Source organism: Ixodes scapularis, unplaced genomic scaffold, assembly GCF_016920785.2.
Source record: "Ixodes scapularis isolate PalLabHiFi unplaced genomic scaffold, ASM1692078v2 PGA_scaffold1__304_contigs__length_218370807, whole genome shotgun sequence".
Lineage (NCBI taxonomy): Eukaryota > Metazoa > Arthropoda > Arachnida > Ixodida > Ixodidae > Ixodes > Ixodes scapularis.
In genome coordinates this window covers 170776525-170789494 of record NW_024609846.1, presented here as the reverse complement: position 1 = coordinate 170789494, position 12970 = coordinate 170776525, and the positions used below count along the sequence as shown (strand labels likewise).

The 12970-nt window shown below is 48.1% G+C and overlaps 1 protein-coding gene across 1 annotated transcript in view; it reads left to right on the top strand.

Moving 5' to 3' along the window:
- The window catches only part of LOC8039566, a 298351-nt gene that overhangs the window by 165454 nt on the left and 119927 nt on the right, over nt 1–12970 (top strand). The window contains exons 12-13 of the mRNA XM_042290402.1: nt 2898–2964; nt 3188–3199. Of these exons, the coding sequence (XP_042146336.1) occupies nt 2898–2964; nt 3188–3199 (79 nt within the window). The remainder of the gene's footprint in view (nt 1–2897; nt 2965–3187; nt 3200–12970) is intronic.

The following is a 12970-nucleotide window of genomic DNA, read 5'->3' as shown; positions in this document are numbered from 1 at the left end:
CAATGGCTGTTTGTGTGTTTGGTGTATATAAACGTGGCCGAACTTCTCTGAAAGACGGCGAGCGCACTGGTTGACGCTCGATGGCCGTGACTGAAGAAAACGTGGCTGCTGTGGAGAGTCTCCTTGAAGAGGGCCCTCGGTTGAGTTACGGTGCTATCATTATGGCCCTAGAGATTACTTCGCCAGGTATTTTGATAATTATTCACAAACACCTTCGTCTGATAAGCTCTTAATCTTGATGGGTGCCACACAATTTAACAAATGCTCAAAAGCAGGCACTCGTAGAATGGTATTAACAGACGCCGTACGAATTTGAAAGTTGCAACTCTAGAAGTGTAGCTGAGGTGCTGGACAACTGTTGGACCTACCGTATAATTTTGAAACAAAGTGTCAGTTATCCGTTTTGGTCGTCCTTGTGTAGATTACAAATCTGAAGCTCATGAGGTCAAGGAATGTCGTAAAGAAAATTGTGGCAACATTTATTTAATCCAATAGACGCGTGGCCGCGGTTGCTATCGAAAACCAAAACAGAGTGACATCAAAACGGTGCACAATGTACACTTTGCCTGCCCCGCAGTCCTCGAGAAAACTAGGTGATGCAATCAATAGCTGGCTTGAGGGAAATCCTGCTGCACCACAGCGAATGCATCAGCCCAATCTAGCAGCATTAAATTCAACTTGTACCAAGACACTCCAGCTGAATTGATCACCCACTCGCTCTACAATCCAGTCCTCCCTCCATGCGATTTCCTCCTCTTCCCGATGGTAAAAAAAAAAAAAAAAAAAAAAAAAAAACTGCGCGTATAGCGGTTTTTCACCCCTGAAAATGCAGTCACTATCTTCCAATACGGTGCGCAAGTTCATCTACTTCTTGCACAGGTGTTGCGACGATGTCAGAACGCCGAGTTCTTATTGGCTGAGTAAACAAAATAGTGGGTAGAGCTCCAAGCATCTAGCCATGGAGGTCTACCCACCATCCTTTCAATGAAAGCCAATCAGAGCTCGGCGTCGTTCTGACGTCACCGCAACCCATGCGCAGGAAGCAGACGACTTGCTGTCCGCATAGCACTTTCAAAGAAGCTAAAGAGGCTCATGAGAAAAAAAACAAGTAGAGGTAAATCCTAGTGTATTTTTGTCTTGTGAATTTCTATATCTGAAGTCTTCGACACGAACTTATCAATATACGCGAGAAAAACGGAAATATCAACCACTTGGTATGACGTCATATCCAGAGGTTTCAGCTGCCTTGCCCGTGCCGCTTGTGAGGGAACGCGTGCATCGTTTTTGACTGCTCGGGTAAGGCTTGCGGAAGGCGTGAAAATCATAAAAACTATGTACAATACTTGCTTGGTGCATCAATCCGAAATAAAATTGTAATATTCGAGATCCTGGAGGCAAGATTAAAACGATATAAGTGTTTTTTTTTTTCATATACAGAATTGCTTTAGTTTTCTGTTAAGTGCAGTGCGTAATACTCAGTGGCGCCAATGCTTCGGAGATAAGGTTAGAAAGATAAAGAGTTTAGTGCAATGTCAGAAAAAAAGAAATTTGATCAGTGACGAGTGCACCAAAACCTTTGTGGGGATTTCCGTACAGCCTCCAACATTTTCCGGTAAACAAAGTCACCAGACTCCCTCCCCCCCCCCCCCCCCTCACACACTACCCTCTCTTTCTCTTTGAAACGCTCGATAGGAGAGTGAGTGCGCTGTTTCTTCTAAGCTGCGCTAAGTGTCGACGCTTCCAGAGCCCGCAGAACTGCACCGCCTTGATGAAGCCGGTTGGATGTGCGCATGCAGCACTGGTTATATTACAATAGAGCCACTACATAAACTAAGCTTCGGAGTGACCACACATCAGTCGTCTTGTTGCTTAAGATTATTGTTGCCAGTCACTCCAAACTTCATCTGAAATCGCAGGAAACACTGTTCCGTCTTCCGGAAAAGTTCAAACAGTCCACAACAACGGAAAACGATATCGTCTGAGCTTCCTGACACCCTGTTTAAAACTCGGAAAGTTGTACTTCAGAATCGTTAACTGTGGCCCTACTCTGGGCTAGGCAACAACATGGCAGCGCCCACCAGACAATCGGAGAACGAAGTGTCGATGTCTTAAGCGTTGCCTATTTAGAGACTGTAGTTATTCTTATTATTATTATGATTAGTTAGTCATGGCGCCGTGGAAAGTAGTGAAGCGTCAATCATTTACACATAAGTTGTCTACTGCATGGGCTCGGGAAGACGCGAAAGCTACGGCACAGCCCAGCCCTTTAATCGCGCCTGCTTTCATTAGAAAGTGTTTGTAGATTTGTTTTTCCCCTCCATTACGCTCTCCGCAACGAAGGCATCGCTGTTGCACATGCGCGCCCCTAACACAATCTGCAGAGTTTCGGATTTTATAGTGGGTTGGGAAGAGTTTTTGTCGGAGTCGAGGAAAACGATCTGTGAGGAGTCCCTATTGTTGCATTGAACGGTGAATTTGCCCGTTGGCGTGTCGCAGCTCAAGCCGTGCGGCTAAATCGAAGCGTGAACTATAGCAAGAGACTTTATGTGCAACTCCATCAGCATTATTTCATATATATCGGTTACATATAGCACAAGCATTTCATCAAAACGCACGAAAAAAATGGCGGACTTCTGTTTACTTTTGCAAAGCATACATGCATACAAAAAAAAAAAGCCCCCAGAAAACTAGTTTCAGCTTTTAAAAGTGAAGGGGGAGGGAGGGGGGGGGGGAGAGGGCGGATATTAAAGTTTCTTTTCTTTTCAATTATTGGTCGCCCGGTGGAAAAAAAATTGAAGCTTCTTCATTTTAGGAAAACAATAACCCAGGCTGTTTTAGTGCTCCAAGCGAACTTGTAGTCCTTATTGGTCCGGTGTCGTTCCTTCTCTTTCTCCCAGGTACAACCGGACCAAGCTGCTGACGGAGAATGACCTCGACCCCAACGGGATCGACGGGGAAATCGGGGTAGGTACACGCACACCCAGTTTGGATATCTCTATCCTTTCCCCACCTTTTCGTATCAAAAGGGTACGAGCGAGTGCTAAAGCAAGACTCCGCAGCATTCATTTCACACCGCCAAACGCCAGTAAAGGCCGACGTACGACCTGGATTTTCTGCAAAGAAGATAATCCTCTTAGCGCATCCCTCTCGTAAGCTGCGAGGGCAGCCAAGTTGGGACAAGGTAAAAAGTAAAGAGGAAGTACGAAAGCAGAATGTGGGCAAAAGTGGAAAGCGCGAACGGCTGCCTCGATTCCTCCTTTCCATTGGGGAAAAGAAAGACCCTCCTCCTTTCCTCGAAGAGTAGCCCAGAGACCCGCTCCTGTGGGGAGAGGAAGAGAGAAGACTGCGATGGGAGTAGAGAGGAGGAACAGGGAACAGGTTTTCTTCCCGGCGGAAGGCAATGAACGTGTCTGCTTCTGGCCTTACTTTGTGAGTGTTGGCAGCAGAGACGTTCAGTTAGAATAAACAGTAAGGACAAACTTTTTTTTTTAATTCGATAACTTCCCAAAATCAATAAAATCAATAAATAAATAAATAGATGACCTATGTTAGTTTTATCTATTTGTGTGAGAGGCCCCCAGGTTACCCCAAAGCGAGTCGTTGGTGGTAGCGCCTCGGATTCGGCTAAGCGAAGATTCCATGCGATTTCCACTCCGCCCCACAAATTCAATACTTCGTGTAAACCATGGGGGATCAAGTTGGTTAGAACTCGGTCAAATCTTTTATTCGTCGAATATTTGACCTACGCAAGTTCGAAAATTCAAAGAATCGTGGAATCTTTTTACGGTGGTAAGTATGAAAGTTAGAAAATTGTCGAACTTCGCATTGCGAAAATTTGCTGAATTATAAAATTTGGTCCCGCGAAAGAAAAAAAAAAAAAGAAAATATGGCAAGTAGTCAAGTGTTTATTTCAGGGGAAAAAAAATAACGCTGGAATGTTTTGAACGTTAAGATCCTTTTAAAACTTCATAAATTAATTTTCTAACGTCAGTTCTGAAAAAAAAAAAAAAAGATCGAAACATCTGCTATTACGTTTTTTTTTTTAATTTTCTGTAAATACTGATATAAACCCTTAAAATAAACCAACCGAGCCGAATTTTGACCTAATTCGAGGTCCTTCCCGATTTTAACAAATTCTTAAAATTAAAAAAAAGAAAGCTTTAAGGCATTGCAATTTTTATCTCCAACTTTATTTGTTGATCAGCAACACAGCAACCTTTGAACAGTCAGCAAAGCACGCCCCCGATCTCGCTTCCTCCTCCTATCAGTACCAGGTTGAAAGTATTTAAGTCGCGCGCACGCTCCCTGTAGCCAGGGTAACCCCAACGCCGGCGTCCCACTGTCTCCCATATAAGACCTCCCCCCCCCCCCCCCTAAAAGCCGCTTTTCTGTTCGACGCAAGAAATTGACCCCGATTGACACCGAATATGTGGTGGAACAAATAAACGCCAAGGAAGCACTCCCGAATTTGCAGGAAAAAGTAATCCGGTTAAAACGGAACCCTAGTTATAAGATGTCGTAACGCTGAAATAACAGCATTGCAGAGATACGACATGTCTGGTGGTTGTAACGACTAGGCATGCAAAGGGGAAATGCCCGCGCGTAAATATTCTCCTCCAATAGCGAGAAAAAGACTCGCACGTACGGACAGGGAGGAATAAAAAGAGGGGTAATGGAAAGATAAATTTGATCGTAAACTACAGACCAGGAGGTTCGTACAGTCAATGCCACATGTTTGGGCTAGGTTGTCTTTCCCAGGACCACACTATAGTGAAGGGGAAGTTCAGAATGGGACCAAAGTGTGATGAACTACGCTCGAACGTAAAAGTATATTTTACACAAAGTGTGAAACCAGTCGGTGCCTCGCGGCCGAGTGGCGTTTTTTTCACCCGCCATGTCAAATACAGATGATCGCAATGGCAGAGTACCGCTGTCCAGGACTGAAGCTTCAAATCGATGCTGTTGATCTCGCACGACGTTATCATATTCGAAGTACAAGTGTGCTTGAAGAAACTTCGAGCACACTCGATAGCTGAATGACTTCTCTGGACTTCGTTGACCACATGCCGTTCGCATTTTGGCAAACTGGCATTTCTTTAATATTGGTTTCTTAAATTACTTTAAACTAATTTTTGTTCTTTATGAGGCAGTTTTTTGCTCTGACAATTTACGCGCCACGCGTAAAAACATATATGTTGATCTGTTTTTTTTTTTATCACTTTATAAAGTCTTTAAGGGCAACTCCATTTAAAAAGTCGACCTTTTAGAAATGGCTGATATCGCTTTAGGGAGTCAAAATACGGTCATATCCAAAATATCCCGCCAAACCGACGCCGCATTCCCGATGGAAACCATCATTAAAAAATTTCTACCAGCTGGGTTAGCGGCCCGACAGTGGTTGAGCAACGCTGCCACCGGGTGAGCCAGTGAAGCAATACTGGGAAAAAACGTAGGTTTCGTCCTACGCTCTTGTACGGACGCTGCGGGCGCTTTCTTTCTCGTGGAATTCTGCGATTCCGCTAACGGCAAGAGATGCTTACGGCGTTATCCTGTGTTCTCCTATTTTTATTTGGGTCTTGCAGTTCATTTATTTCAAGCATAGCTTCCGCGACCACGCGGCAGAGAGCGAAGCGGTGCTGCTCGCTCACGCGCGTGTCGTGGAGCCGGAAAGACTCCCCGGACTCGCGTTTGGCAATGCCGAGCACGACTTGTAGTGCAGTGGGTCCAGTGCGCAACCCGGAGCTGCGGTTCCACCAGTTCCTAAGAGACCGGAAGAGGCATAAGGTGTGGGTCGGTGCCGTTCGCTATATACACTTCGGAAGACCGTCGACCCCGATCTCCAACGCGAAGTTCTGCTCCCTGTACTTTACGCCAGACAGCTACACAGCGGGTTCTGCAGCTGCTGCGGGTTTCTCCTGAAACACGCGTCTTTGTAAAACGATGCGGTGCCGTCGCTGTTCGCGTATCGTCCGTCGGCTGCTCCAGCTCGAGCGGCCGGTCGCAGCGGGTCGTAGCAGCTCTAACTAGTGTACACATAAAGGCACCTTAGCTTTAACAAGTTAGACAGCTTGTGGATACCATCTGTCCATCTCTCTCCCATTAATTATTTTTCACTTGGTCTGCGAGCAAGAAACAAATACGGTAACGCTGCGCCGGCACTGACCACGTCATATTATTTATAGTAGTCGGATTCGCTTTTCGGCCGGCGAATTTATAAAAACACACTCACAGTTACTACATTAGGTGCATACTTACAAAGAGCAGTGGTAAAAAAAAGCTCGATGTACACCTCAGCACTTCTTATGAGTTGTGACCGCGAAAGCATGCACGCCGCTCTACCGCTACTTTCTGTCGTCTGCTTCGTCCTTGCGTCAACGGTCGAGCGGGCGCGCTTTCCTTGGGCGTGGAGCCGCTGCCTCGCCGACACGCAGCGCCATGGGGTGGCGGTCGTTGAAGATGACACGAAGCGGCCAATGGGAGCTTCGTCGACACGCCAATGGGACTGAAGCCGAAATCCATCAGCTTTACTCCGCTTTGGGACCGGGGAAACTGGGTGCCGTTGTCTAGGCTTTTTGCGTGGTTTCATAGCTGGGAGCTGGCTTCACTTTGAGAAAGAATTTAAGCTGTTGTTTGGCGCGCATCAAACTGATGACGTCGTCTCACTCCATGGGACAGTTAATGCTTTTGCATTAAAAGAAAATGTGCAATTTACATTGTTTTGAAACTCCACGTGCGACTGAGCTGGCCGGGCCGGTGCGTCGGCTCAGGAGCAGCGCGGCAGCGCGGGACGAGATCTACGTCATGCCGTCGACGCGCAGCTGAATAGCAGTGTTGCCAAGCTGCTCGAGCCGGTAGTTTCGGTTTCGCCGTACCGCCGGGACGAAACTTGGATACGCGATATCGGCAAAACAGTACACACTAGCGAAAAACAAATTATACCTCGTGATTCAGGCTCGCCGACTTCGACTAAACATATCATAACCCAAAAATCGTAAAAATGGAATGGAGTCGCTTCTTAAACTGCCGACACGAATAATTGTTGCGACGTACAGTCAGCAAAAAATTAAACCCGAACGCAGGAACGCGTGGCCATCAACACAGGCTGCTTCATCTGGAAAGCCCCTGAGAACTAATGAAAATGCACCGGGGTGCGAAGGTGCGGGTCCTCCTAAGATGTGCTCGACCCTCGCGTGGCGCGTCTGGGACTTCCGCGTTTCGCCGGTGGCGCGCTGTAAGCGCACGCCAGGAGGAGAAGACACCATGGTCGTGATCCGCTGGCGCGTGCGCAAGCTGCTTGCTGCTGCTCCTAGCATCAACCTTCTCGTGCCGAGCGCAAGCCGCAGGTGTCGACCGGGCGACAGCACGGCGACACAAAAGCACCCCGAGTAACGGCGCTTATACAGCGCGCTACCGGCGAAACGCGGAAATCCCAGACGCGCCGCGCGAGGGTCGAACACATCTCAGGAGGACCCGCACCCTCGCACCCCGGCGCATTTGCATTAGTTCTCAGGGGCCCTCCAGGTAAAGGTGTATCCACACGACGGACCAAATTGCTGTTTTGGTCCGCGGGCCGCGCATCACGTGATCTTACGTCACCGCTTTTCGAGGTCCGCCGGCGGTCCGCGGCCCGCGCTTGTGAGAAATGCCAAGCCAGTTTTCTCGCCCGGACCTTGGCGGCGGACCGCGGCGTTTTTAGTATAATTGAAGTGCTAAGTCTGGCAACAAGCTGACTTTTGTTTGGATTGGAATCCAAATCCAAAGTCGTGTTCTTTTGGCGCCAACTGTTGAAGACGAAGACGACAAACCTTTTGTTGTGCGACGATGGCGGCATGGTGCAACGATGCAACTTTTTACTTCATTGCGCTCGTGGAGCGATTTCCCGCTCTGTGGGACAATAGATGCATGCCCTTTCCGGTTCACTTAAAGGGAAACTGAAGCGGTTCTCTTTTTGAGAAAAAACATTTCAATGGCCTTCATTCTACCTCCAGGATGAGGAATATCAAGATTATTTTTCAATTTGGTGCACGGAGGCTTCAGAAATTAATTTTTAAAGTACCGCCGAAGCCCCTCCTTCCCGGGGCGTGACGTCACACTAGGAGCCTTCGGAATATCTGCTCTCGCGCATCTTCAGCGCCTGTCAAAGCTATGCACGCGCACTCTTGCTATTTTCAGAAAGGTCAGAAAGAGACGTCACGACTGGTGTCAGTGCGGGGAAATATACCTGGCAAGCTTGCGTTGCACGCGCTGAACACACAAGCGACACGCGCTTGGCGGCCCGAAGAACCTAGTATGACGTCACGACTGGTCGAATGTTTTTTCGCTTTTTCTCGCTTTTAGTTGCATCTTCAGGGAAAACAAAAGTGATATTCAGATTCACGGGATAAAAATACGCCAGAATTCACCTCTAACTCGTTTTTTTCAAGAAGTGTTTCAGCTTCCCTTTAAGTCCTCCTCGTCTTCAATAGTCAACGCCAAAGCCACCGCGGCCAAAAGTCTCTTTCGTTCAACCTCCATCTTGGCTCCTTACAAATAGCCTCAAAGCAGCTCGTTGCACGCGTTTGGCGGAGCTGTGAGGTCGAGGGTTAGACCGGCCCGTTCACTCTGTCGTCTGCTCTTTTGGTCCGCCGTGTGGATGCTCATTGCAGCCGGGCGGCCCGCGGGCCGCGCATCACGTGATCTATCGGTCCGCGGCCCGGTCCGTCGTGTGGATACACCTTAAAGGAGCCTGTGTCGATGGCCACGCGTTCCAGCGTTCGGGTTTCATTCCGTGCTGACTGTACGTTTAGCGATATCTTCTTTGATGCGGCTACCAAAAATGGATTCCAAACAGAACAGTCCCACAGCGCATATCGGTAGTATCGACTGTTATCGAATTGCAAACACGATCTACTAAGCGTCTCCAACTCCCTCTGGTTAACGATAACCGTGCGGCCAGCTCAGAGGAGCTCCGCAGGTCAGCAGCTCGTTCTCTACTTGAGCGACCACACGGATTAGCCAGTTAACTAAAGACGCACGTCACACTGCACATACGCCATACAAAAGACAGTGCTCGCTGCAGACACCATGACAAAATGATCGGCAGACTCGCTTCAAGCATGTTTGAGGCATATTTGCTTCTTACATATGCATGCTTCGTGCATGTCTGCATAGAGGTTTTGTATGACCAACGTGGCGAGACTCATTAAAAAAAAAAAAAAAAAACACGCATCAGTAATTGTTGTTGACTGTCTTTTGTATGATGTATACGAGGGGTATTCATGAAGTTTGCACTGTTACCACGATAAAAGAGAGTTGCGATCACGAGCGATGGTGGTGAAGTTAGGCCATCTGCAGATGTGCATCACAGTCGGCGACACATTTATCCCACCGATCGATGAGCCGGCGAATAACTTGGAGGTGCAAAACCTCATTGTGGATACTGCGGAAGTCTTCCATTTCGACAATCACCTCGTCACCACATTGGAAAGGTTCGCCAAGCAGTGAATTCTTCGTGGGAGGGAGAAAGCAGAAGTCACTGGGTGCCAGGGCGTGTGAAGGCGGGTGAAAAGGGATAATTTCCTAACTTGAAGCAGCCGCACGCGTCACCATCTGCTGCGAAGAATGAGCTGATGCGTTGTGGTGCAGCAGACGCACTTCCTTGGCCGGCTTCCCGCAACGCGTGTTGGCCTTGCGTAGCCTAGTCAAAAGGTCCGGGTAATAGTTTCCAGTAGCTGTTGGATCGTTACGGGCACAATCTGTCTGGAGCACATCTTAGCAGTCTAAGGAAACGCTATCACCTTTCCTGATCACGCTCCGTCTTACCGTCTTTGGACGGTTTTTAATCCGCGTGTTTCCAGTGTTCCTTCGGTGTTGGCCGAAATTATCCGCCACTCATTCATGGTGATTAGGCGATCGAAGAAGTCGTCAAGGTTGGCTTGGAAGAGCCGCAAAATTTCCGTAGTAAACGCTATTCGGCGCTGCTTTGCATGGGCGAGAGCAGTCGCACAACCCAGTGGACGGCGATCTCCATCCTGTGAAAATCATTGGGCATGTCGAAATCATTGGGGATAGCGAGAAAAAAAAATCGTTTTGAACATACATGAGATTACAGTAACGTGGGCTTGTCTCACAGCACAAAGTTTGGCGACATTCATTTTTCTTCTGGCTGCAATACAAACTTTATGAACGCTCCTCGTATTAACAGTGTAACTGCGGCTTCACATTATTTAGCGGTTAGTGTAATATATGTCCTATCATGAGATTTCCAGCTATCTTACGAGCGTATGTTTTCTTTTTTCTCCGCTAGATAGTGGCTTTAAAAAGAAACCCGCGTTCCTCAAAATGTTTTTAATCGTACCTCGTGAAAGCGTCTGACACCGTTCAGTTCTGCACAACGGCGGTCGGTTCCGAACGCTTTCGATCCCTTTCGTGGAAACGAGGCGTCACGATGCGCAAGATGCCAACGGCTGTTCAACAAAAACAACACCATGGCATTGGCATTACAAACACCTCCAAGATAAGAAGGCCGCAGAGCTGGAATTTCTACATCACCCACCGAAGGCCAGAGCGAGGCAAAGTTTGCACGAGTTTTGCGTCAAAGTTTGTGTGGAACTGGAGTCCTCACTGTCTTCACTGACAACTTGGGAAACGCGAAGCGTTTATGTGCTCCGTGCATGCCGCATTAGCGCCACCGTCTCTCGCGCCATAATCGCCTCTCATGGTCAGTTTAAGGACTAATTGTATGTTCCCATGCGGCGCGCTTTTGCGACTCAATATAATACATGCCACTGTAACATATATTAAAGCAAAGCCTTTCACGCCAGGACAATAGCCATAGAGTTATTATAATGTACGCTAGAGGCTCAAATGGCGCTAGTGTGCCGCTGCAAATTGAAGCAGACAGCAACCAGTCCGAAATTGACTTCCGGTAATGCATTTCTATGGGAAAAAGCTAGTGCATTTTCTCGTTGCGCTCGATTACAAGAGCAAATATCACGAATATTTCGTACGTACTAGGCACATTGGAACATTTCTCAGTCACGCAGACGAAATAATTGGTCAGCTACGGCGTTTTTATTTCAAGGTCGTGGCATTAAAAACGGTGCTAAAACAGCTTCGTACATGTATTTGTGTGCACTGTCGGATACTGTTAGCGCGAACACGGCGTCGGCGCTTTCCACCATGAGGAATATACGTGTCAAACGAACGAAGGACATGTGCAAAACCGAGACGGCAAAAGCTACGCAGTAGCACTAGATAAGTAACTCCTTGTGCATGCAGGCGATCAAAATAAATTGAAATCCACGTAATATAGTCAGAGTTGCAATAAATAAGTACTCCTTTATTCTTTCTGCTCACGAATATGTGCGAAGATGCATGTAATTCTAGATTCAAATCATCAACCGCACCCTCAAATCTTTACAAATAGGTAGAAGTCAGTGAACAGGTGCCCGATAAAAACTGCCTGACATAGAAAATAATAAAAAGACACACCTTTCGTAGCCCACATATCTATTTTTTTTACATTCGAATGTTCTTTGACCGATCGTAATGCCCGACGGAGTCATATTCATAGAGTGACGTACAGGACGGGCGTAATAGCAATATATAAGCGCCACCGGAATGCTAGCGAACCTTGAACACACTCTACATTCCTTTCGATCATTATTTAGCTCAGAATCGTCGCTCGTTTTTACATACCCACCATGGAACAGAGGTTTGGGTCCCCACGCGAAAAGCCAGGGTTCGATTCCCGGGAGTTACGCGTCCTTTTATTTATTCTTGCAGTTTAATGTTCTGGTGAATTCGAAAACTTTGTTGCTCGTTCGAGGAGCGAATGTTCTAGTCGCCGAACCTTCTAGATCAATTGTTCCAGAAGCCAACGCGTGTACATAAGGGTATCCGCGTGGCGATCTGCAGTCAGTCTCGCCCCAGTGCTCGATTCTGCTGTTACTCCGACTTCGACGCCCGCGACGCTCTGCTGTTACTTTTGTTTCCTTTTATTTTTGGGCACAAGTTCGCCACATTAAACGTTTATTTCTTTCTGTTCATTTATTGTTCTTTTGGTCACCACCCGTGACATTTTGGTGGAGGTGCGGGGTATTGCAGTCTGTGCTCGTAAACCATACCCCTTTGAAGACCCGCCGGCCATGTGACGTGCTCAGCCCCGCGAGGCTACCCTTCGCAAAAGACTCATACGCCCAAGCAAGCCACCGTACCGAAGACCAGCTCCCGGAATCGGGACCCCTGCCAATGAAGCCAAAGAAGCGGATGGCGATGATGACTACACCACCTGTCGTCATCCTGCCCATCTCTCCCCGCACTCCGACGCCATTTAACGGTGAAGCTCACGAAGACGTAGAGGACTGGCTGCATCATTATGAACGTGTAGCCCGCCACAACGGATGGACGGATGAGCACCGCCTCCAGGACCTGTACTTTGCGCTTGAGGGCACCACGAGGCACTGGTTTGAGAACCACGAAGAATCCTTTACTTCGTGGGAGCGATGCGCCGCCGAACTGAAGCGGACGTTCATCAACTACCACCGTCGGTAGCGAGCGGAGGACCTTCTTCGAACAAGGGTGCAGGACCCCAACGAAAGCGTGACGAGCTTTGTCGAAGATGTCCTGCGTCTAAGTGCCCGGGCCGATCCGGAGGCCGTCGAGGAGAATAAATTTCGCGCTCTCATGCGTGGCGTGAAGGGTGAAATTTTCGGAGGATTGGTACGGAATCCCCCGATGACTGTCAATAGTTTTGTAACCGAAGCCACCAATATCGATCGCGCCCTCACAGCCCGAGAAAGCCACTACCACCGAATCGCCGGCGCGCCTGCTGCTCCAACTGTTACAGCTTCCCTTCTGGACCGGAATACCAGCGGTGTCGACAGCCTTCGGGAGATCGTCCGTGAAGTCGTCCGGAAAGAATTCCACAAGATACTCCCCGCTGCGGATCGCCTGTCCTCACTGTCGCTTGCCGAGGTCGTCCGAGAGT